The sequence below is a fragment of the Chaetodon trifascialis genome, chromosome 6 (assembly GCF_039877785.1).
Source record: "Chaetodon trifascialis isolate fChaTrf1 chromosome 6, fChaTrf1.hap1, whole genome shotgun sequence".
Taxonomy (NCBI): domain Eukaryota; kingdom Metazoa; phylum Chordata; class Actinopteri; order Chaetodontiformes; family Chaetodontidae; genus Chaetodon; species Chaetodon trifascialis.
The window spans coordinates 9,639,767-9,663,120 of NC_092061.1; the positions used below are offsets into that span (position 1 = coordinate 9,639,767).

The 23,354-nt window shown below is 41.1% G+C and overlaps 3 protein-coding genes across 3 annotated transcripts in view; all 3 read left to right on the forward strand.

Moving 5' to 3' along the window:
* The first annotated feature begins 1,101 nt into the window (after positions 1-1,101).
* foxb2 (forkhead box B2) lies at positions 1,102-2,064 on the forward strand. The gene has a single exon (XM_070965147.1). It carries the CDS (start codon positions 1,102-1,104, stop codon positions 2,062-2,064), a length of 963 nt encoding a protein of 320 aa, XP_070821248.1.
* A 10,500-nt stretch (positions 2,065-12,564) lies between these two features.
* Positions 12,565-13,821, forward strand: LOC139332145 (C2 calcium-dependent domain-containing protein 4C). Its single transcript, XM_070963864.1, has one exon. It carries the CDS (start codon positions 12,565-12,567, stop codon positions 13,819-13,821), a length of 1,257 nt encoding a protein of 418 aa, XP_070819965.1.
* A 1,172-nt stretch (positions 13,822-14,993) lies between these two features.
* The window catches only part of vps13a (vacuolar protein sorting 13 homolog A), a 32,210-nt gene continuing 23,849 nt past the window's right edge, over positions 14,994-23,354 (forward strand). The window contains exons 1-24 of the mRNA XM_070963723.1: positions 14,994-15,188; positions 15,878-15,921; positions 16,019-16,061; positions 16,144-16,239; positions 16,692-16,793; positions 17,053-17,162; positions 17,285-17,344; positions 17,506-17,565; positions 17,896-17,976; positions 18,380-18,437; positions 18,796-18,923; positions 19,140-19,246; positions 19,351-19,522; positions 20,056-20,118; positions 20,252-20,384; positions 20,484-20,578; positions 20,721-20,863; positions 21,086-21,287; positions 21,381-21,495; positions 21,859-21,995; positions 22,171-22,303; positions 22,641-22,758; positions 22,879-23,020; positions 23,171-23,282. Of these exons, the coding sequence (XP_070819824.1) occupies positions 15,089-15,188; positions 15,878-15,921; positions 16,019-16,061; positions 16,144-16,239; positions 16,692-16,793; positions 17,053-17,162; positions 17,285-17,344; positions 17,506-17,565; positions 17,896-17,976; positions 18,380-18,437; positions 18,796-18,923; positions 19,140-19,246; positions 19,351-19,522; positions 20,056-20,118; positions 20,252-20,384; positions 20,484-20,578; positions 20,721-20,863; positions 21,086-21,287; positions 21,381-21,495; positions 21,859-21,995; positions 22,171-22,303; positions 22,641-22,758; positions 22,879-23,020; positions 23,171-23,282 (2,554 nt within the window). The 5' untranslated portion in view covers positions 14,994-15,088. The remainder of the gene's footprint in view (positions 15,189-15,877; positions 15,922-16,018; positions 16,062-16,143; positions 16,240-16,691; positions 16,794-17,052; positions 17,163-17,284; positions 17,345-17,505; positions 17,566-17,895; positions 17,977-18,379; positions 18,438-18,795; positions 18,924-19,139; positions 19,247-19,350; positions 19,523-20,055; positions 20,119-20,251; positions 20,385-20,483; positions 20,579-20,720; positions 20,864-21,085; positions 21,288-21,380; positions 21,496-21,858; positions 21,996-22,170; positions 22,304-22,640; positions 22,759-22,878; positions 23,021-23,170; positions 23,283-23,354) is intronic.

The following is a 23,354-nucleotide window of genomic DNA, read 5'->3' on the forward strand; positions in this document are numbered from 1 at the left end:
ATTTATTGTTTGCAAAGTCTGAAAGTGCAGTCGAGCAAATTTAACAAAGAGGTTGTATTCATTTATTCCATTCTTTACTGTTTATTTCCTCAAGTGAAATTTGAGAAGATGGCAAATCAAATCCACGTTCTCTGTCATGGCCGATTCAATCACGTCATCTCAGCATCGCTGAACATCTTGATTTTAAAAGCAGGCACGGTGGTTTTAGTCATGTTTATGACACAGCAAACTTCAAGGCAACAACGCCATAACATTACAGCATGTGGTGCACTCCATTGAAATGGTATGTTTTTTGACTGGAGAGGTCAAAGGTCAGGGTCAGCTTCTGAGTAGCAGTCATGGAGCTGAAAGACATTTGGAAGAATGGTCCCTCTGAACACAGTTTTGTGGTTAAAGTCAAAGAGTGCTGTGTACTTTACGCAGGACTCTGATTGGCAAACAGGAGATTAGAGGAGAACGCCTGTGTTGAACGCACCACCCACCCCTCATTTTTATTCATTTCTTTACTCCATCTCTCCCTCTCTCTCTCTCTCTCTCTCTCACACACACACACGCACGCATGCACGCACACACACAGCCCTCTGCTCTCCCCTGACGTGTCCCCTAAGTGTCTGGATAATAGATAATAGAGCCAGAGACCTGCGGGGGTCTTACAAAAACGGCGCTCGGCGAGTGGGAGCATCGCACAAGAGGAGAGGAGCACACACCACACACAGACAGCGGAGCAAACTGGCCCCTCACATCCTTCACCAGCCGCGGAAACAGGGGGAAACTGAGAGGACCTCTCAACTTTTACGCACAGCGACTGACTTTTATGCACAACGCCGAGAGCATAATTTGACAGAGCAAAGTCTTCAGGAGAAAGTGTTTTGGGATGCAGAAGCCTCTCAAGGACCTCACCTGACAGCAGCAGGCCTTTTGGCTACACTGTATTAATCGATATAAAATTTACCATCTTCTAATCTGATGGCTCAGAACTTTGGAACAGATCCGTCGATGGAGACTGAAATGAAGTTTGCTCCTTAAAATTCACTATTTCAAATATAACTTCAAAGGCTGTTTAATTTAACAATTCAAACTTCAAGAAGACAGTAAGCAGTCATGCCTCGTCCTGGGAAGAACTCTTACAGCGACCAGAAGCCTCCATACTCCTACATATCACTGACAGCGATGGCGATCCAGAACTCAGCCGACAAGATGCTGCCGTTGAGTGACATTTATAAGTTCATCATGGACCGGTTTCCGTATTATCGAGAGAATACCCAGCGGTGGCAGAATTCCCTGCGACACAACCTCTCCTTTAACGACTGCTTCATCAAGATCCCACGGCGGCCTGACCAGCCAGGCAAAGGCAGCTTCTGGGCTCTGCACCCGGACTGCGGTGACATGTTTGAGAATGGCAGCTTCCTGAGGAGACGGAAGCGCTTCAAGGTGATGCGCCCTGAACATATGGCCTGCAAGAGCTCCCAGATGATGCATTACTTTCACCATCACCACCACCACCACCCGGGCAGCAAGCTGGGCACAGCACCCGGCCACCACGACCACTCAGCCGGCCCGGCAAACACCGTCGGTCGGCTCCCTCACTTTCAGGGTTACGGGGGCATTGCCTGCGCACAGCCCGGTGGGTTTAAACACCCCTTCGCTATCGAGAACATTATAGGACGGGACTACAAGGGTGTGATGGCCAGCGGGCTCCCACTCACCTCGGTCATGCACCACTTGGGTTACCCGGTGCCCCCACAGCTCAGCAGCGTGGTCAACTCCATGTGGCCGCACGTCGGGATGCTGTCGGAATCCATGGGTGGCGTGCCCGTTCCTGCATCATCTGAGTACGCGCCCTTCAGTATGTCAGCAAAGGGCCTGTACCACAATGCCAACGGGCAGACCCTGCCCGCCGTTCCCGTGCCAATAAAACCCACTCCATCCATGGGTCCCGTTCCCGGTTTGACGGGTCTGCAGTCTGCCCCGACCCAGCTCTGCTCACCGGCCTCAGTGATGGAGAAAAGTGAGCTGCTGGAGGGGAAAGGCAACCCCCTACACCCGGCCCTCCTGCTGTCCTAACCGGGTAAATTGCGGGTCATTTTTGAAAAGTAACGCAAACATGAAGGACATTGTTATTGCATAAAATAAGAGAGAATCAGCAATTCCATAGTTTAAGTTAAGTGCAGCTGTAGGAGAGTTGTAAAAAGTAAGGTTTACATTGTGCTGTGTAATGAATTTTTCATTAGACCCATGTTGATTGAAATCATAATTTATTTGCACAATTTGTGAGGGCATTTACCACATACTGTAATGTGGCACTGATGAATACAATCAGAGAAGCAGATACGCTAAACCCAAAGAAAATTTTGTTTTAGGAGACAAACAATTCTTTCCAAATGCAAACCAACAACTCTGTTTATATTTTTTGCTATTCTATTTATTTTATTTGAATCTATGGCAGGCCTATCGGCTAAAGACAAATAGGCCGACATGCTGTTCAATTAGGCCTGTTGCACTTTTCTGTGTGTTACTTAGCGGCGCATTGCAAACGTCATGCTTGTATTATATGACATTATTTATCTGAGGATATTTATAAAGAACTTAAAACCGAATCTTCTTTGTTGCTGTATTATTTACTCTTTCTAATTCCGACATGTTTTCCAGGGGATCACTGCTGCACACCACAACTGAGTAAAAAAAGAAAGATAAATTCCGGCATTATTTTACATGAAATTACCTAGAGATTAAATTAATCTGGCGCAAAAACTCATACCGCTGTAGCTCAATCTGACTTTCCATTATGTTGATTATAACGTGTGTAATAATTACTTCTCTATATACAGTTTTTAAATATTAAAAAAAAAAAAAATGTGATCAAATCAGCGTGTACAACGGGAATGATAACAGCGCATGTGTGCATGCTTGCCACCAGTTGCTCAATGAAATGCATAGTTTCTAACTAAGATTATTTTACTTATTTCATACCAGCACTTGGCTTGTAACAGTAAAGGGGACACTGAGTAATAATGTTGCAGTGATCATGCTGCAATGTGGCTATTTTTATTGAATCTAAACATAATGACATGAACATAATTTGAGGGGTTTTTTTTTTTTTTTGGACTCTGGACTCACTCCTCTTCAAGATCACCCCCCATCTAACTCTGAATGGTCACAGGGGGAAGTGTATATTAAATATTAAACAATTCAACATGGATGATGGAAACTTTCTTCAGTTCATAATTTCAAGTTGTGCATTCTCAAAAAAAAAAAAAAAATGAAAAGCAATCTCTGCCTGAACAACTTTCCTCAGAGAGATGTTTAAATAGAGGTCATGGTATCATCTCCCATTAATCACAATTATGTGCTCACATTCATGTACAAGTGGGCATCATGGCATGAATCACATCTGGAATGGACATATGTGCTGGTGCATGTTGTATCCAGGAGAGGTGTGAGTGATCTTCATAAAATGGATATGAGCAGCCGACATTCTGGGCTGCAGCTTCGCAACTTCAAAAGCAGGCAGGCCGATCAGATCAAGTTTTGCTCTTTTGTTTCCTCTCTTTAAACGTAGCTTTGAAGCCGCTCCTCTCCAGAAGCACAAAGCGCCAGGTTCAGCCCACTGAAAATGACTTATATTCAACCTCCTGTGCCCTGCTTAGCATCCCAAAGGCTCCCACAGCCGACACTATTGTCACACCAGCCTCTGAACAAATAATTGAGATGCACCAGTGGAGGAGAGGCGTGGGAGTGAAGAATTAAAACCTATTTGGGTGTCATTGCTAACGAGCACATAATAGTGATTGCCCTTATCTTCGTCTTCTTCACCCTAACCTTCACCCTAAATCTTATCTGATTTTTTTGAGACAGTTCAGCTGACTTGTTTTTGCTGACTTTCTAGTTTCTTCTCTATTGTAGCTACATTTCCAAAAGTCATCTCTTGCTTTCTCTCATCTACAAACACACATTTTCACACACACTTTCACGGCAGGGTGTCTGTGATTCCTAGTTAAAGGGAACTGCAATTTCAGTGGCATGACAAAAGTGTCTAAGGAAAGTGTGTACCTCTGCTTGTAGGTGTGTGTGTGTGTGTGTGTGTGTGTGTGTGTGTGTGTGTGTGTGTGTGTGTGTGCGTGTGTGTGTGTGTGTGTGTGTGTGTGTGTGTGTGTGTGTGTGTGTGAGTGTGATGCTTTAATTCCCTGATCAGCAGGCCTCAATGTCTTTAATAGCCCTCACTGCATTAGTGTATAATTAAATGCCACTAATTAAGACACAATAAGAGGAGTAATAATGCAGCCATTATTACCCTCCGTGATCCTCTGTCCTCACAGCACCGAAGCTAGATGCCTCTGGAATCATAATGCCACATGAGGTCTCCTAATGTGCACATGTGTTTATGCATAGGCTAATAGGCAGTATAAGTGCAGTTTATTTTTATCAGGGTATACACTGCTGGTTGTGTCAAAGCATTTAACAGCATATGTTAAATGATTTTCAGTACATGTCTTGTTCTTGGAGAGAAGAGGAATTAGTCTTAGATGCTCTTATTTTTGTAGCCATGTTGGCGTGCAGGTTCCATTACCGTGTTAGATTTCATTCTGCATCTGGCTGCGAGTTTCTGTGGTGTCTCAACGTAAACGTTTTGTTTGATATGCTGATAAGAAACATAATCAAGCACATTCACATGCGCCTGTGCATTCTGGACAACTTGTTCAGTTTGTGTTTTAACAAAAAATTAAAAGCAATAAAAAATGAACAAAAATAAATAATATATATAATAAAAATAAAAGCAATCAGTCACTTGTATGGCATGTGGCAGACATATGTTTTTAGCAGATATGAATTTGAATTACAAGATGAATGTCATCATGGTGTAAAACATCTTGGAGTATTTACAGTAAATAAAGCTTCAGCGTCACGTCTCACTCCAAAATTAAAATCGCTGAAAACTTCAAGTTTGCACTGGCTCAGTGGCCTGTGTCAGCCTATATAATTACTTTCAGTAAGTTGTAAGTTGGTTTTCTAACACGCTAACCCTTCTGAGGCTGACAGTCATATGACGATAAACAACAACAACATAAACAAATCTAACATTACACCATATGAAAAACTGTTAGCAGTGATAAAAGTGTAAGGGATAATAATATGAGAGAACTCTATTCATGGAAAAACTGTTCATCATGTGAAATATGAGTTTAAAATGAATAATAGGAGTCTTATGAATGAATAAAACATTTAGGTCAGAGGTGTTTCACTGTGAGCCCCTTAGAAACGAAACGTTACGGTCTTGAATAGATGATGATACATTAGTGGTAATTACCCACACTTCATAGGGGCCAGGGTGGCAAATTCTACATGCGTTTTTCTTAATGACCAGCAAGAGGAGGCCATCATAATGAGCAGCTTAATTCATTGATCTGATCTGCCGTTCGCACTAACTCAAGTACACTGGCACACATTCACACACACGAACATGAACAACCTTCAATATTATTCTTTGTTCCAGACAGCAGTCTTTTATTCAACGTTGGCAACATCAGATAACAGAAATTTCTTCTAATTTCTTTAAACCTATAATTGCCATACAAGGATTCCTTGTTCAGTCACAGCTTGAGCGCTAATGAAAAATATCAGTGGAGCCAATTCAACAATAAATGGAGGCATAAATCTACATTAAAGCAAATGTTAACTTTGTTGAACAATTTTACCAGAGAACAGAAATCTGTCTATCAAATGATCTTCATAAAGCCCTCATTATTAAAAGTTAAAATGCATCAAATTGTTTCATAATTTACAGAATTAGAATACAGTGAAGGGAGCACATTAGAAAACTCCCACTATTGGAGACTCGCTCAGGCTTCCTCACTTTTCTGACAGCAACCATGAGAAATGAAAACCAAAGGGGGATGAGAAGAAGCAGAGGGATAGAGGAAAGCAAGAACAGAAATGCAACAAGAGGAAGAAAGAAATACAAGAGGAAAGCAGAAAGGTCATTGTGACAGAGAGATGTACATGGTCATGAGGTCTTCATGCACTCTTACAGAACGAATGAAAGTGTAATATTCTTAAGAGGTTTCTTCATACTCCAAATTTGTCTTAGATTACAGGAGGTGACCTTCTGACGCAGTCTGAGGAGATCTGCACATGAGGACCTTGAAACAGACACAGACAGACAGACAGACAGACAGACAGACAGACAGACAGACAGACAGACAGACAGACAGACAGACAGACAGACAGAGACTTCAGGGAGACAATGGCGATACCACACAAACTGAACAGAACTGAATTCATTTGAAAGAGATGGTGACAATCACTACAAAAGGACATGATGTTGAAATTCCTCCCACATTCTCATGGACCAGCTGTGTGATTTTTAAGAAAAGAACATGCATGCGCTCTGAGTTCTGGATACATGCTTTTTTTCCATTTAGGAACTAAAATTTCCTTTTACATAAGAATACATTGTAGTGTTTTTAGTAAAATATACATATGATCATTTTAAATAAAGTGAGATCCCGATAAAATATGAACTGAAGAACTCCCATTTTGGGATAGGAAGAACTTAAATGAAGTCGTCTGTCTGTCTATTATATCAACGTATATATGTTTAAATTTACATGCAAACTAATCTCTATGTGTAGATCCATATTTATTCTCCATTTTCACCAGCTGCTGCAATATTTGCTGCAACCATTTATGGAGGCTGAAGTGTAAATTATCAATAAGTTTTCAAAATTTGAAACGGCTTTAGATTTTGAAATTTGACTCTTTATTAATCAGTTTGCTAATGTATCAATGAATTATATTCCACCGCACAAATAATGACAACAAATATCAATTTTACTGTCATCCACAGTTTAATTAAGATAGTTGTATGAAAGTCTTGAACTTCCTTCTATGTGTACTTAAATCTTCTCTTTAGAACAATATGTAATTCCAGTCACAGTAACAGCTGTCATCAGCCGGGGCCACAAATAAAGCCAATTTCAAAGTGTGTAATTTTGCGAGTTCTTATTAAACATGTATCAAATTTTCTATATCCTACATTTAGTCCATTGATCTGAAACCCTGCTGCAGCATAGGGTATTAGAGAACCTATTTCATATTATTTGACATCAAACAGACATAATTTTGTGGTGCAGAGAGCATTTATTTCTTTTGTAGGTCACACTCCACAGTTACACACACTCACATCTGGAAGCTGCCGGGACAACCACAGTCTGATCACCGCAGAGCAGCTGCGGTTTCAGGGCTTTGCTCAAGGGCGGCCCAGCCGGTCTGGGGATTGAACTTGGAGCTTTCTAGTCACAAGCCTCCTCCTCATACAAATCATTGTATTATACCTACTTTTCTCCATGTCTGAAAAATCACACGTGCATTTCCATCTTCACTACCACTTATCGTAATGCCTGCCATGGTGGGCTGCAGCTCTGGTGTGTAATAACTTATTATAACAGGATCCTGTATGTGATTCAGTGCAAGCAGGCAGCCGACATACGGCTATATCTGCTCTTATCTTAGAAACGGTTGCCTTGCCATAGTCAAAGCCATGCTCTTTAATAGTGGGACGAGGGGACAGTCATCTGGCGCATGTCGACAGGAGTCAGCTTCAGCCAATGAAAAGGCCATCTGAGGGGAATTAGCATATTGGCATCACGCCTGGAGACAGAGAGAAGCTGTCAGGGAAGAGGGTCCTAACGACAGGTCACCCTGGACCGCTGCACATTACTATAACTCTTCTGCTCTGTCTTTCCTCCATAATGTACCCTATTCTCTTTCTCCGTTTTCTCCGTTGTGTCTTAAAGTGCATCTCACCTTATCCACCAAGCCACAGACAATGTTATTCTCATACTTTTTCTCAGTTCACTCCTGTTTTGTTCCTCCTGTTTTCCAGCTATTCTCCAAAACTGTTTCTCATCTCCCATTTCTGACAGTCTCCCTCCCTCCCTCCCTCCTTCCCTCTGTCTCCCTCTTTCTCCTTAATAATTAGACAATGATTCACTGATCTGGGGTCAAATTTTATCTGCCCCCTCTGGCTGCAGTCTATTGTCTCTGCACCGTCCTCGAAGTAAGGTCTTCTGACGCAGCCCATATCATCTTCAATCTGTCATCTATCTTTATTGTCCCAAATTATTACATCTTATTAGCCATTATTGCATTTATTATCAATTCAAAACAGGTCAGTGGTTCAGCCATTCTGGCCTCCTTCCCGCTGTTTCTCCTCTCCGACTTCCTCACTTTCTCTTGGGAGCACAGACCAAGAAGTTCTCTGGCCACAAAACTTCAGCAATTTTATAAGAGGTTAAGTGCTTTGCAAGAGGATGAGTGCCCATATAGGCTCATCTGACTCCTCAATAATAGAGATTAAAGTGAAATGGAAATTAACAAAGTGTATCATCAGCTCTTCCCCTGCTCAGAGTTTGTACTTGGAATTTTAAATCACACCACACAATGTCAAAACATAATAATTGGCAGTGTTACAGGGAAAAGCTTATAACAAAGGTTTGGCTTACTAAAACTGCCTTGGATAGAGTCAGGAGCTGTTTGGTTACATGATGGGACAGAGTGAAACAAAACATCGTCAGACTTTTGCTCTTACAGCCCCGGTCAAACTGTTTGAATCAGGCAAAATCAGTAATGCTGACACATTGCTGCAACACTATAGTGTAATTTAGGACTTTAAAACATATGTTTTATTGTACCTAATTCATATTGGCCTTTTCAATACATGTGCGTAAAGTGAGTGTTTACATGCTGGTTGTGTAACATTGCAGCAGTTAAATACGCATCTCAAATTACTGTAATGAAAATGATTCCATTTGTTACCCTTTGATATTGTTCGGTCATCCTCTTGTCTTTCTGTAATGCAGTGAACTGGTGGGAGGCACTTTTTTTTCACACAAAGTTGATTTGCGTCAGTTTTGTTGTATCTGCTTATTCTTGTCTGTTTTAGCTTTGAACTCACAGGTTTAGTCCACGTCTTACTCTGCGTGGACCCATGGAGGCTTTCTCTTTACTTGTATCTTTGAATGACGTTACACTACAATATGTATGCAACTATCATGCAGATTTTACAAATTTTAATGCAATTATTTTATTGTGCCTTCATTACTGTAGTTATATGATTTCACAGTATGGGTGCAAGGTTTTGCCCATCATCGTGCAAAAAGATTACTTAATGAGTCATTAGTTTCAAATGACAATTTAGCAGCATAGGCAGCAAGCATGAAACTGATTTATCCTTTGAAATTGGAGCAAGAGATGCTTTAAACAAAGCCTAACCACATAAAATCGACAAAGACTCATTTGACTGAGCTTTGATCATCAGGCACCAGAGGTCCTTTCTGTCCAGCCCCAAAAAACCACCAGAAAAACGACCTGTCACTGGTATTCTCCATCATGATATTTGTCATTTTTGGAATCATTAATCTGCAATCTATTCAGTCACTTAAGCATGAGGATGTGTCATCCTGTCCCATTCACTACACTGAACTGAATCACCACGGGCAGGCAGGAGTAATTCCTCTTTGAAAGAGTCAACTTCCTTGAAAACAGTCTCCAGTGAACCTTTGTGATGAACGGAGGCTAAAAGGTCAGTATTAGCTCTGGGCAAGTGGTTAGAGGGATGAAGTTACAGCCCTTAGTTGGGAAAGAAATGTAACACATCAGTTATAATATCTATAATGCAGCGGTGGCTGTTTTGCTTATTGGTTTAACTCCCTCCCTTACCAGAAGCTGCTGGTTTATCCCAGCTGCAGCCAGTATTAAGCAACTATGGGGACTATGATGTAGACAGTAAATTTGGGTTTGAATTTGAGTTTGGGTTTGTGTTCATGATGCATCAAAGTGAATGTGCAAGATATTCAGACTTGTTTTGTCCATACTGGGAAGTATGGCTTTGTTGCATGTAAGTGAGTAGCATAAAAGAGGGACATTGTAAGAGCATATTAAATTACAGAGCACTTCACACAGATTCACTCTACTGTACTTCAGTGGATACTTGGCCTGTAGCCTATTTTAGTGTGTTTTTCACAAAGAAATTGAATTAAACATGATTCAATATAAGAATATTGTGAAGAAGAAACCACTATTCTAAGGTTCTGAGTCCTACAAAAGTCTTTTCAATGCAAGTTAAGCTGAATAAAATACAACATGTTTGAGAAGACCTTTAAAGCATTTTGGCTGATTAGTTAACATAGTATTTTACACAATGAATTACCAAAATGAAGCCCACAAACTAAAAAATAATGAATTATTATTTTGAAAATGAAGAGCTCCAGAACAAAAAGGTTTTAACACTAATGCACTTGACAGCGGTAGTGCATTTGGCAACAATGCACTGTTCTCTCGTTAGCGTTAATTGCCGCTGTGACAGCAGTTAAAGGCAAGGTCCTCCTCTGACTCCCAATCATTTATCTCTCCATTACAGAGAGCACTCTGGGTTTTTATTGGTGTAATAAAGTCGATCTTCACTACCACAAAAAGCCTCCTGACCCCTGGCTGCTCCGGAGGCCCCTGACTCCTCCCCAATGTATTCATCATCCTCATATTCATTTTCTGTCACACACACACACACACACACACACACACACACACACACACACACACACACACACACACACACACACACACACACACACACACACAGGCTAGGATGCTGTTTCACACTTACTGTTTAATTAGAACAATAAGAGAGGATCATTATAATGAAGCAAGGGGATCTTGAGTGTGGATGTGCTTGTCTGTATAGGTTTTAAATAAATTTGACTAACTGATTTCCATTTCTTTTGTAATCATCTTTATAGATGTTACACTGCTAATAATGCTGTACAAAAATATTATCTATATCCCACTGATGTCTTAATGAAGAGTCACCTACCTTTGAGGTTGCCTGATGTATATATAAACCATGTACGCCCTCTTGTGGTTGAAGAAGCCACATTGTTCAGAGGGTTCAGTTCAGCTGGCCTCATCTGTGTACAAATTGAGTTTGATGACATGAAATATATGTAATTTCTTCACACGATGACCTTTGGAAAAATCACACCAACAACTCTGAATGACAGGTATTCTTAGATAGAATTGACGCTGCCTTATGGATTAGTGGATACATATTCAGAGGACCATGACGAGTCCTGATCTTGACTTAAGCTTCGATAGAGTAGAAACCACAGAATATGTTACTTATGATTAGAACTATTAACACATTATTATAATTTAAATCTGTTCAAAATTTGGACTTCAAGGAAGGAGAGGAAAGTCAAATCATGCCAAAGAGGGCGAGGAAACAAGTCATACTTGGATTATTCAAAATAAAATATTTGATTTTAATATGTGGAAGTCCATGATGAATCGAACCCGTACCAATAAAAAGACTATTTGATAGCAACCAATAAAAGCAGTTGGACTAATATATGCAGTATGTTACGTAAGACTACAATCCCAGCAGGAAGTACAGTGACCACGTCTGTCATGTCTGAAATGACTAATTTCCTCGATTACTTGAAAATAAGTGTAAACATTTTAAAAAGTGATGTGTTTATCAGTACACATTTCTGCATAACCCAAATAGGAGTACATACTGACAGAGCTGTTTCGTACACATCAGGTCAGTTGTATTTCAGGACTGCCAGCTGTTTAAAGGTCAGTGGTGACGGCGGAGGTGGTGGCTTTGAGGTGGCAAGTGCTGTCTGTAGGCCTGGGGTGTTCCTGTCTTTGAACTAGAGGTCACTTCTCTCAAAAGCAGATTATAGTTTTGTCATCATGACCACAACGACACACAATTCATCGTTTTCTTACGTGTTTTAGTTAGCCTTAGAAAAAAGTTGTCGTCATTTGGATTGACTGTCTTTCTGCCATACATCATACATGATCTAACATCTGTGTATTATGAATATTAAGACTCAAGACATCTTAAATGTTTCGCCTCTCATATCAAAATACATTTGATGTTGTATCAAAGTTGTCATTCGCACTTTATTTTTTCACATTTTATTGGAAATTTGCATGGCGTATGATGAAGTGGAATTTAGAGCCTCATATTTAAATTTATATCTATGAAAGCATATTTCAGTGTTGATGTAAATTCCCTCAACTAACTGAAAAGCTGACATCACATCCTTGATGCACAAATGAATACACACCATTGCACCTGTTTCTGATTACCACCCACCCAGCAGGCACAGAGTGACTCCATACACTGTGTCCGTGTGTTCTTGTGTGTCTGTGTGTGTATGTACGTGCACAGCCTGGTTTCTGATGCAGGCGGAGGCGGCAAACCAGTGATGCAGAGCCACACAGTCACCTTTAAAATCTGTCATTGGCACATCCGTTACACTCATACAGATCTTACTTCGGAGAAGGACGTATCAAGACCTCAGCAGGTGAGAAGAAAATATTTGTCATTTCAGCATTTGGAATAAACTTCTTTTTTTTTAGTGTGGTCTGTTTCATGCATTGTTAGTTTGATTTGCCTAAATTGTATTTTTTTGTTCTTGTTGCCAAAGGGAAAAAAAAGTTTGGATTTGTGTGCACAGACTTAACACACACGTCGTATTAAATCATCAGAAGATAACAATGTGGGTCCTTGGAAAGATCAGGGAGAGCATGGAAAGCATTCCTCTAGAGCTGAGTCGCTACATGGGGAAGAGCGAGGAGGATATCCGTCTCTCTTCAAAGGCCAGTCTCTCTCTCAGTCTGCACAACAACATCCTTACCCCAGACAAGATCCCAGAGTTCTGCCTGCCACCACGGCTTTGCAAGAGGAGCCCTCTGCTGGCATCAGAGACAATGGTACCTAACCTGCATGGTCAGAACCCCGTATCCAAGAGCAGCACCTCTTCAGACACTACACATGTAAAGGCAAAGGATGTGAAGATGAAGAATGGTGATGCATCAGCGGATTGGAAAGCAACAAAGAAACCCTTGCCATTCTCTGCAGAGGGGTATGGCCTGACTGGGATACATGAGAGCCTCAACACTCGAAGGAAAGAGTCTTTGTTCCACTCGAAGTGCCCTGATTACATTTTTGATAGAAGCACTCCTACTAAAGCACCTATGCTAGCAAAGGAGACAAACCTGCCCAAAAAAACTTCTAGGTTCCTTCCTCTGTTGTTATGCAAGAGCCTGTCCGAGACGGGAAGTACAGAAAGTGAAACACCTTCCACCTGTGACTCCTCTCCCGTCAGTTCCCCTTACAGTGCTAAATTCTTGCCCTACATCCCATCAGGCTGTGGCCGTCTTAAAGGAGCGGCATCCTGTCCTTCATTAATTGACAGCAGGGAGAACAGGGGGAGGTGGAAGAGGAGTGGGTTAAGTTTGACAACCTCTCCCAGTTGCCCTCCAAGCTTAAAGGGAAGCTCACTCACCTTAGCCCCACCTGCCCCCTCACCAGTGGACGTTCTGCAGTGCCAGGAGAGACCTCACCGTGGACATGTCATCCGTATGCAGGGCCGTGGTGAAGTACACCTCATCGCTGAGCACACCACATTCTCCACCGACACATCCTCCTCCCTTTCCACGGTCAGAGTCCGTGTGATGTCTGTGGAAGGCCTGTGGGATGATACTGACCGACGAACCCTGAACTGTTCAGTGAATCTGTGTCTGACTCCGGGGAAGCTGCAGCGACAGGAGAGCACCACCATCAGGAACTGCCACGGCCCTGTGTTTAATGAAGATTTCTTCTTTACAGAGCTCAGAAGAGAGGACCTCCTGGGACTGCAGCTCAGGTTAAAAGTGGTGGATAAACCTACATCTGGAACTCTGAGAAGAGGGACAGTGATTGGAGTGATCACCAAACCACTGTTTCAGTTGCTCCCTCTTAAAAACGGGTAGAAGAATAACTCATTTAGTGTAATGTGGTGGAAAGACAGCACGTGAAATATGACATTACAATATGTACAATAGAAAAGGGTTAAAGAAAGGGATATAATAAATACTATAACTTGTGTTGGCAATATGTGCATATGACAGCTGCCAGGAGGCAAGAATACTAACCAACAAAGTACATTATTTCAATATGATGCACAGTATACAATTTTAAATATAAGTACAAATAATTGAATTGTATGTTTGCTACCCCCTCTTACTCTCTTTAAAGTACACATAAACAGGTCTGGATCTGCAAGTTGATTAGAGATACTCATTGATTATTTGGTCATGTCAATGAATAGACAGAGGATCATGTGTGATGTTTCCACCATATTTTTTCTGAAATAGTTTTTAGTGCTGCAATAGAAAATGAACACAATGTAGCAGAAAACTAAGAGATGTTTATGACTTGACATATTGCTGTATGCGATTGCTTTTACAACCACAACTATTTTGGAACATAGTGACCTGATTTTAATGTGTGTGTGTGTGTGTGTGTGTGTGTGTGTGTGTGTGTGTGTGTGTGTGTGTGTGTGTGTCTGTCACACGACCGAACAAAATCAGTGATTGCAGGTGTAATGTTTTTGAATTGTCATAGAAGTTTGCAAAAGCCAATATAATTGCTGACTATGATTCACTTTGTAGTTTAAATTCAACATTGCCAAAGTTGAATAGTTAGAAAATAACGGATGTCTGAAATTTTCTGCAACTTATTTGTCTTCTTGGTCCAGAAACAGTTAAACATACTTAATCATGTTTAAAAATAAAGTTTAATCTCTCAATTGAACCATATGTCACTGAAGAGACCAGAGGACACAAGGATGTCTTTACAAAAAAGCATGAATTCAATTAATTCAATCAGTCAATTTAGCAGCTTTTATACTGTTTGTAAATTCTGTCATTGTACTGTTTGGTTGTAATAAAGATTTTGAATTTGTGGACAAGTGTTAGAGTATTATAATTAAAAGAAGAAACTATATTGTCAGTTGTGAATCTCGTCAAATATTCCCATTAAAAAGCCCACATGAGGACACTTCCTTCAGCTGCCCTCTTTCTCAGCGTTGCAGCAGCGGTTGAAATTTGATGCGCACGCGCCGCAAGCAAGTAATCGTATTGCAGGAACGAGATGACGTCAAAGCCCCGCCTCCAAAGACCGTCCGAAACTGACGTTGAGGCAGCCGAGTCCTCAGAAATGTAAACATGGTGACAGATAGATGAAAGAAACGCCGAAATGGTCTTCGAAAGCGTGGTGGTTGATGTCCTCAACCGTTTTTTAGGGGACTACGTTGTCAACCTTGACAGCTCACAGCTACAGCTTGGCATATGGGGAGGTAACTGAACGCTTGTTTGTCAATTCAGTAGACTAGCAGGCTCGCCAAGCTAGCGAGCTAATGCTAACAGACGTTAGCCACCAGTCGTGTGTGACAGGCTCGCTCAGCTGTCAGTGTCACTTTATCGGCTCTTAAATCTAGTTCAGTTGTCCTGTGTGAGCAAGAGGGTGCCGCTAAATGCTAATTTATGGATAGAATAATGAGCATTGTTAATTTCTTCCTTCTTCAGTTACTGTCTATTAACGAACCTTATTTGCTGCTGCACGCCTGTTTGCTCAATGCATTCACTCAAGTAAGAGAGAGGCGAGCAGTTCAGGGTCACACCCTTTTACAGAGCCAGGTTGTGACTCGCTACTGTTTCATACTGAGCCCAGAAAGTTTGATAGTGAGAGCTCTGAAATACTATCCAGTTAAATGGGAGGACTAGAAGAGAGGTTTCCGACCCACTGCTAAACATGTCCGAGCTTGTAAAACTAGCCTAATTATAGAGCGTTTTAACAAACCTTTTCATGAAGGGCTTGAACGATAAACATGTGCCCCATTGCCCTGTGTGCTGAATTATGTCATTGGACAAAGGCCAAATACCTCTTTAGATTGGACTGTTGAGCCTTATAAGATAGTGCTAATCTATTTAGTTTATGAGAATGTGCATAGTAACAGTCAGTAAAGACATATTCCTGTCTTCACAGGTGATGCTGTTCTAACAAATCTTGAAATAAAGGAAAATGCCTTGGTAAGTTGCAAGTAAATGCGTAAGTAAGCAAAATTAGTCTGTCATTACATTCTAGCATTCACTTGTGCTACAATAATTTGCTATTCTTTTGTCACAGAGTCAACTTGACATTCCTTTTAAAGTGAGAGCCGGTCATATAGGTGAGATTACAGTCACTGCCCTCATCTGCCATCTTTCCTTTGGTGCAAAAGATTTCTCACAATGTGTTGTTTCTGTGTTCAGGACGGCTGGAGCTAAAGATTCCATGGAAGAACCTCTACACCCAGTCAGTGGAGGCGACACTGGATGGTGTCTATCTGCTCATAGTCCCCACAGCAAGTAAGATCACCATCTATGTCCATCTAAATACATAAAAAATTAGACCAAAGTGCTCATCTTATACTGTCAATTCCCACCAATAATAGAGATATGTAGTGCCTTTAGGATATTAACCTGCTGCATGTCAGTGTTAAGATGATTAGGCTTCTCATTTTACGTGAACATTTTAATGATTCAAAAACACATTGAAACATTTTTGCATTTTAATGACATGTATTGTCATGAAAAGCAAGCCTTTAAAATATCAGCAGTATCAAGTACAGTCTAATGAATAACCCCTATGATTAGTAGAGTGTAGCACAGTAGTCAGACAAAGGAGGTCTGTTACTTATTCATGATCCCAAAGTTCTTGCCAGGACAAACCGGAAACTTAGGTTAATCATTCTGTGTATTTAATAGTTTTCAGAGATGTGCAGGCAAATAAACATTTGTATTGACCACATTCCTGCCAGGTATAAAGTATGATGCAGAAAAGGAAGAGAAGCAGCTGCAGGAGGCTCGTCAGAGGGAGCTGCAGCGGATAGAGGAGACAAAACTGAAGGCTGCTGAGCAAGGTGATGATTTTAAGGGCTCTGTGTGTGTAAGTGTGTGAGTCCAGCAAATGGTGTGTGTGTCGGTGGTGATTTGTCTGGTTGTTAGTGTGTTGTCTTTGGATCAGCCAGCAGTTTTCACACTTCATATTTTCTGTGTTTGTTGTTACAAGATGAAGACTACACCTTCCTTCAAAAGATACAGATTTTGAGAGAATAAATTCAAATAGTCTGTCAGATAAGACTTGTTCTCATGTTGTAGATATTTGTTTGTGTTTGACAGAAAACCCTAAGCTGGAAAAGCAGGACACCTTTGTGGAAAAGCTCGTCACCCAGGTCATCAAAAACCTGCAGGTCAAGATATCTAACATCCACGTACGATATGAAGATGATGTGAGTATTCAAGCTGAGCTACCATAGTGATGTGTACATGTACGGCATAACTCAAATGTTTGTTTGAAAAGTCAGCTGTAAGTGATGAACTTAGCTTTTATTTCTCTCTGTATTTCCTGCAGGTCACTAATCCAAACTGTCCTTTGTCATTTGGAGTGTCACTTAAAAACCTCAGCCTTCAGGTAATTGGTTGTACTTTCCCTCCGGTCAGAGTATATCCTGGATAACATTCAGCAGTTAAGGTGTTCTTCGTCTCTAGTCACCTGCTGAAACATAATTGTATGTGTGCATTATATGTATTTAAAAATGTAAAGTAAGGCTCCCATACCTCGCTGCTTCACAGACATCTGATGAGAACTGGAATCCCAGCCTTTTGGATGAGAATTCCAGGCTTTTCTTCAAAGTAAGAGATCCAGCCACTTAATCTGTCAACTATGCCTGTACTTTAAAACCTATACAATTATATATGATAGGAAACATATGTATGCTGTTTTTTGCATTTGATGTCTCTGTCCCTTCAGGTTAACTGAAATTTCAGTTAACGATTTGGCAATTTGTACCAGTTGGTTCCATCCTCTGCAATCAGTTTGTCAGCAGTTGTTCTAAGAACTAATTTTATGTCATTGGCCCATGATCCAAACTTCAGAAATCATTGTACACTGTCAGCTCTGTTTTGTTTCAGCTCTGTCAGCTCTGCGGTGCTCTAATTGATTTCTGTTTTCCTTCTTCTCAGTTGGTTCAACTGGACAGCTTGTTTGCCTACTGGAATGTCGACTCAATACTCTTCTCCAATCACAGTGCCGATGAGGCTTTGGTGAGTCACTGTGTTTTTGCTGTATTGCACCTTGTGTCCGCCAGCCTGGATACAGCCATGTCATTGTTTGTCTCATTCTGCCTTTTTGAGACACAACTTCATTATTGTGTGCACAATAATCTTAGGTTATCAAGTTATAGAGTCACAATATGAAAGGCCCTTTTCTCAAATCGTTTTGAAGCCTTGCTGTGATTGTCTTTGTGAAAATTGAAAAAAGGCCTCTGCAAATCCTTCATTGATCACTGCAGATTTTGTTAACCATTCATTTCACCTGTCTATGGGTAGATTGCTTATAAATGTGGTGTTGTAAAGGTTGACTTCCCCATGTCGTCAGGAGGTTAAGCAAATATTGAGCAAAGAAAACGGATAAAACAAAATGAAGCTCTTCTCCCTGTGTCTATAGCGATGTCTCCAGAGCAGCATGGAAATCCACAACTCTCTTTGTTTCAGCCATGACTTCAGTGAGTGTCTCACAGTTTTATACTGTATTTCATTTGCTCACTTTAAAAATTTTAACATGTAATGTTTGCACTTACACAGCAGTGCCTGAAAATTGAGTGAATCACACAGCTTGAATCACCACCAACAGATTTTAACAGGTTTTGTTTTGAGCTTCAGTTGTCAGCTCAAGCTCACAGATTTTTGAACAGCTAACCTTGTTAAAGAAAAACATATTCACAGTTTTTGAAATCCCAGTGAAATACTGGTTAATTTTTTGCCCATACAATCATAAAGTCATGTTCAGACCCAAAGTTTATAAACGCTTTATTAAATCAAGGTTGACAATTTGCTTTAAATAATCTTTTTGGTGGTCCACAGTTTTTCGACCTATCTCAGCGGACGCTAAATTGCGGATGAATCCCAGGTCAGATGTGGACTTCTCTTCTCCCAAAGTTGACCTGATGGTCAATCTCAGTGAGGTGGCCATTGAACTTAACAGACCCCAGGTAGGTGTATGTGTTGTGTCTAAATGTGTCTATATAAAAGCCTGGTAAAAACAGGGATTTTCAGAAGAGAGAGAGAAGTTTAAGACAAACAAGGTGGGAGAAAGTGAATTCAGAATTTGAAAGGGTTCATAGGTAAAGATGTTGCTCAGTGATGATAAATCCTCTTCTCTCAGTGCTCAGTGCCAGAGAGTAATTGCTGACTTCCTCTCTTTCCAGTACATTAGCATCTTGGAGCTGCTAGGCTCAGTGGATATGATGTCACGGAACCTGCCGTACAGGAAGTACAGACCCATGGTCCAAGTTCACAGGAATGCTCGTATATGGTCAGAAAACACATTTTTAATTTGATTTTGAGTTTTGATTCCATTCAGTGACTACATGCCATATGGCCATATGCTGCATATGCTTTTATGTTTCTACCTTACAGGTGGAAGTATGTGATCACAGGCATCCTGGAGGTGGATGTGAAGCCTCGTCTCCACATGTGGTCATGGCAGCACATTCGCCGGCACCGGCAGACGGTAAAACGCTACCGGGAGCTCTACAAAACCAAAATCACCAGCAAGAAACCCAGCGAGGAGCTGCTCAAGGCATTAGAGGTGGGACAGGGCTGAATTTTTAGATTCTTACTTTGATCCTTTTAGATCCTAACATTTGAACCACTGACCGCTTAATGTGATGTTAGAAGGAGGATGAGGGTAAACGCAACATTTTTCATGTATTTGCCTTTCATTAGCTCTGAGTTCTGAACCTTTTTGGCAAAATTTTGCCTAATCATCACATATATCTGGAAGGGTGCTAGTGCCAGTTAAAGTTCAGAGCAGCTGCTCTGTTCTGTTCTGCTCGATTGTACGCTTGCAAGTACCTACTGTACTTGACTGCAGTAATCATGATTCATTGCTTACATGAAATGGAATATGCAAGTAGTTAATTATAAAGATATAACCATCTCAATATCCTTTTCATTACATTACAGTTAAAGGTCTTTTTGTCCGTCTCTCCTCTGTTCTGTAATCTTCATCTTTTCCTAATGTGATTAATAATGGGCGGTTAGTAATAGATGCATCACTGCAGGGAGTAGCAAGAATTTCAGCCAAAAGCTCTAATCAGTTTGTCTTGTATCTATTCTCAGGAGCCTGAGAAGACCTTGGATATTTTTAACATCACGTTGGCAAGACAGCAAGCTGAGGTGGAGGTAAGCTCGCTGTCTCAGCCACTTTATAGTGGGAATCTTCACTTTGTATGCTTACTTTGTACTGGATCTCTAGCTTCAATTGTAATGACTGCAAACAAACAACAACAAACAAATTCTTCTTTTACTTCCCCAGGCAAGCAAGGCAGGCCTGTGTATTTACCGTCCAGGGATGAAGATGGAGGAGGAGGAGTCTCAGGGTTGGTTCAGCTGGATGTGGAATTGGGGAGGAGAGGCTGATACACCAACAAAAGAGGTCAAGACAGGAGGTAGGATGTAGAGAATAGATGTAAGGATATAGAGAAAACAGAAGATTTATACATTAAAGATAACATGGAAAACATGTCAATTTATTCTCTCTGTCTCAGGTTTTGATGAGCTGTTAACCCCCGCTGAGAAATCTAAGCTCTACACTGCCATCGGATACAGTGAGACCGCTGTTAATCCCAACCTACCAAAAAATGTGAGTCACTTCCTTCCCTGACTCCCACCTGTCAACTAATAATACGCTTCCGTTTGGCTTGCCATCCACATAAACAGTATTACAACGATCAAAATACCGCGTCAGATACTTGATTATGTAATATGTTGTCACTTCTTTATAGTTCGAGGACATGAAGGTCAATTTCCACATGGAGAAGCTGTCTGTGTCCATCAAAGACGACAAGGACAAAAATGAGATCATCAAGCTGACTGTGGGGGAGCTCAAGTCCACGCTCACACAGAGACCTGGAGCACAAGCCATCAAGTTTGTCACAGATTTTTGTTTTTTGAGGGGTCTTCCTTAGCTTTAACAGTACCAGCACTGTTTGTGTTAAAGAGCCTAGTCTCCAATGCAAGCAGGGGAAATTGTAGCTGGTCTTTTATTTATTCACCATCCTTTTTGCTCCCAGTACTTAGAGTATATGTCCTCCTTAGTATTCTGCCATGGATAGCACTGACAGTTAGTTTCTCTTCCTCTTTTTATCAGACTCACAGCCCTGCTCAGTTTGTTTGAAGTCACAGGCCTGGCCAGTAACCGTCCTGCACCAACACTCCTGTCATCAAGGAAGGCAGCCACAGGTGTAGGGACCCCTCTGCTTTCCATCCTGTTTGAGACCAACCCGCTAGATGAGAGTGCTAACCAGCGGCTTCATGTGGAATCACAACCCTTGGAAATCATCTATGATGCTGTGAGTGGTGTCTGTCAGTGTGCATGCATGGGCAGGAAAAAAACATGAAGGGGTTACATATCACATGTCTTCGCTGTTTCTGGTTCTGTGCAGATAACAGTGAACAGCATGTCAGTGTTCTTCATGCCTCCTGACGACCTGCAGCTGGATGAGCTCACCAACGCAACCCTCATGAAACTGGAGCAGTTTAGAGACCGCACAGCCACTGGTCAGTTGCACATTCATGTAAACACATTGACTATATGTGAGGGGTTGGTTTAAAGCCTGCTCTCAGCTCTCTGATGGGCAGCCTCTGTCCTTGTTTTTACAGTTTTCCAAATATCCAAGGTCTTATTCTAGATCTATGATCATAATCTGAGAGTCCAGTTACAGAAATGTAAAAAATTGTACAAAGCAAGCAGCCCTTAAACACCCACTCTTTTCCCCACTGAAACATCAAATATAACCTAAAATATCTTTTAAAGAAGCAGAATTAATTAAATATTATATATTTTTGATATCTTCATGCATATTACAGAAATGTTTCCTGTTTTGGCTGCATTTGTTCAATTAATGAAATTTTGTTTTTTAGGTCTAATGTATGTGATCGAAACACAAAAAGTTCTCGACCTGAAGGTGAACCTGATGGCCTCCTACGTCATCATTCCACAGACTGGCTTTTACAATGGCACTCAGAACATCCTACTGTTGGACCTTGGACACTTTCAGGTCTGAAAGTGCAAAGCTTAACATCGGGCTGAAAAATCCAACCCACATAAAATTATGTCAAAATCCTAAACTAGTCCTTCTTTTGACCATGTTTGTATGGTTTCCCAGAAGAACTGTTTTCGAGTTAGTTTGAAATTTTTCATGTGTGAAAACCATTATTTTGTTATCTTTTCAGATGTCCAGTCTAAGCAAGAAGCATCTGCCTCAGCTGTCAGCGGGCACCAGCAACATTGAAGACATCATATCCAGAGCATACGACAGCTTTGATGTACAGCTTAGCAGCCTGCAGTTCCTTTACAGCAAACCAGGTACTCACATGAGAAAATGCACCTGTCATGAGCCAAAGGGTCTTTACTGGGACCCTGTAGAAACTGAGAGGTCACATATTGAGTTGAGAGTTATTTCAAGCTGCAGTTTGAAAGTCACGATGCTCAAAATTTTTGGATGTTATTAGTATATTTTACAGTGTAACACAATTTGTACAGAGAAAACTGGATTGAGAAAATGTCAGTAAGTAAGTAAGCTAACTTTTGTGGGCCTGTTGACTGTACTTACCGAAGAAAATAACACACAGACATCAGAAGAGATTGTCTCAAAGCTTTAAGCGTTCTTAAAATAATCTAAAACATCTTCTGTGTCTGCCAGATGGTGACTGGAAAATGGCCCGTAAGCAGAAACAGTCACCGCTTCACATCCTTGAGCCAGTGGATCTAAAAGTTGTGTTCAGCAGGGCGATGGTTGTCAAAGACTCCCGCATGGCAAAGTAAGTTTGTAGTTTTTTTTCCCCATGTTGTAAGGATTAAAGGTACTGGGCAGACTTACATTAAAGGTTCTACTTTTGTGTATGTGTCTTTGTGTTTCCACGTTTGCTTGTGTGTTTCAGATATAAGATGTCTGGAGAGCTTCCTCTTCTGTCTCTTCGTATTTCCGATGATAAGCTTCGAAGTGTTCTCGAACTGGTGGAAAGTATTCCACTGCCTGAGAGCAGACCTGCTGCACACGGCACTGCTACATCCTCCACAAAGGCAAGAACATCATGATGGTCCCTAGATGAATGAATAAAGGAAGAGGCATATCAAACGATGTATATGGTGTACTCCAATGATAACACTGTCAGATTTGAATGAATTCAGTAAGATAATAGTCCTCATGTTCTGGTTCTCTGTCCTCCTCAGCCAAAGCAGTCATTTACCCCACAGCTCACTCCCAGACGACCTCTGAACTTAGCTGACCAGCGCTCCTCTCTCATATTTGAGTCATGTGAGACCATCAGCATCACCTCACTGGGTAATAGCCATGTCCTTTTCACTCTGCACCCCACATGCAGCCATGCATACATAATCATCACACCAAATGCCT

Bases quoted from the DNA above. Each gene is read 5' to 3' on its own strand.
- foxb2 (XM_070965147.1), top strand. From the start codon at position 1,102: ATGCCTCGTCCTGGGAAGAACTCTTACAGCGACCAGAAGCCTCCATAC.
- LOC139332145 (XM_070963864.1), top strand. From the start codon at position 12,565: ATGTGGGTCCTTGGAAAGATCAGGGAGAGCATGGAAAGCATTCCTCTA.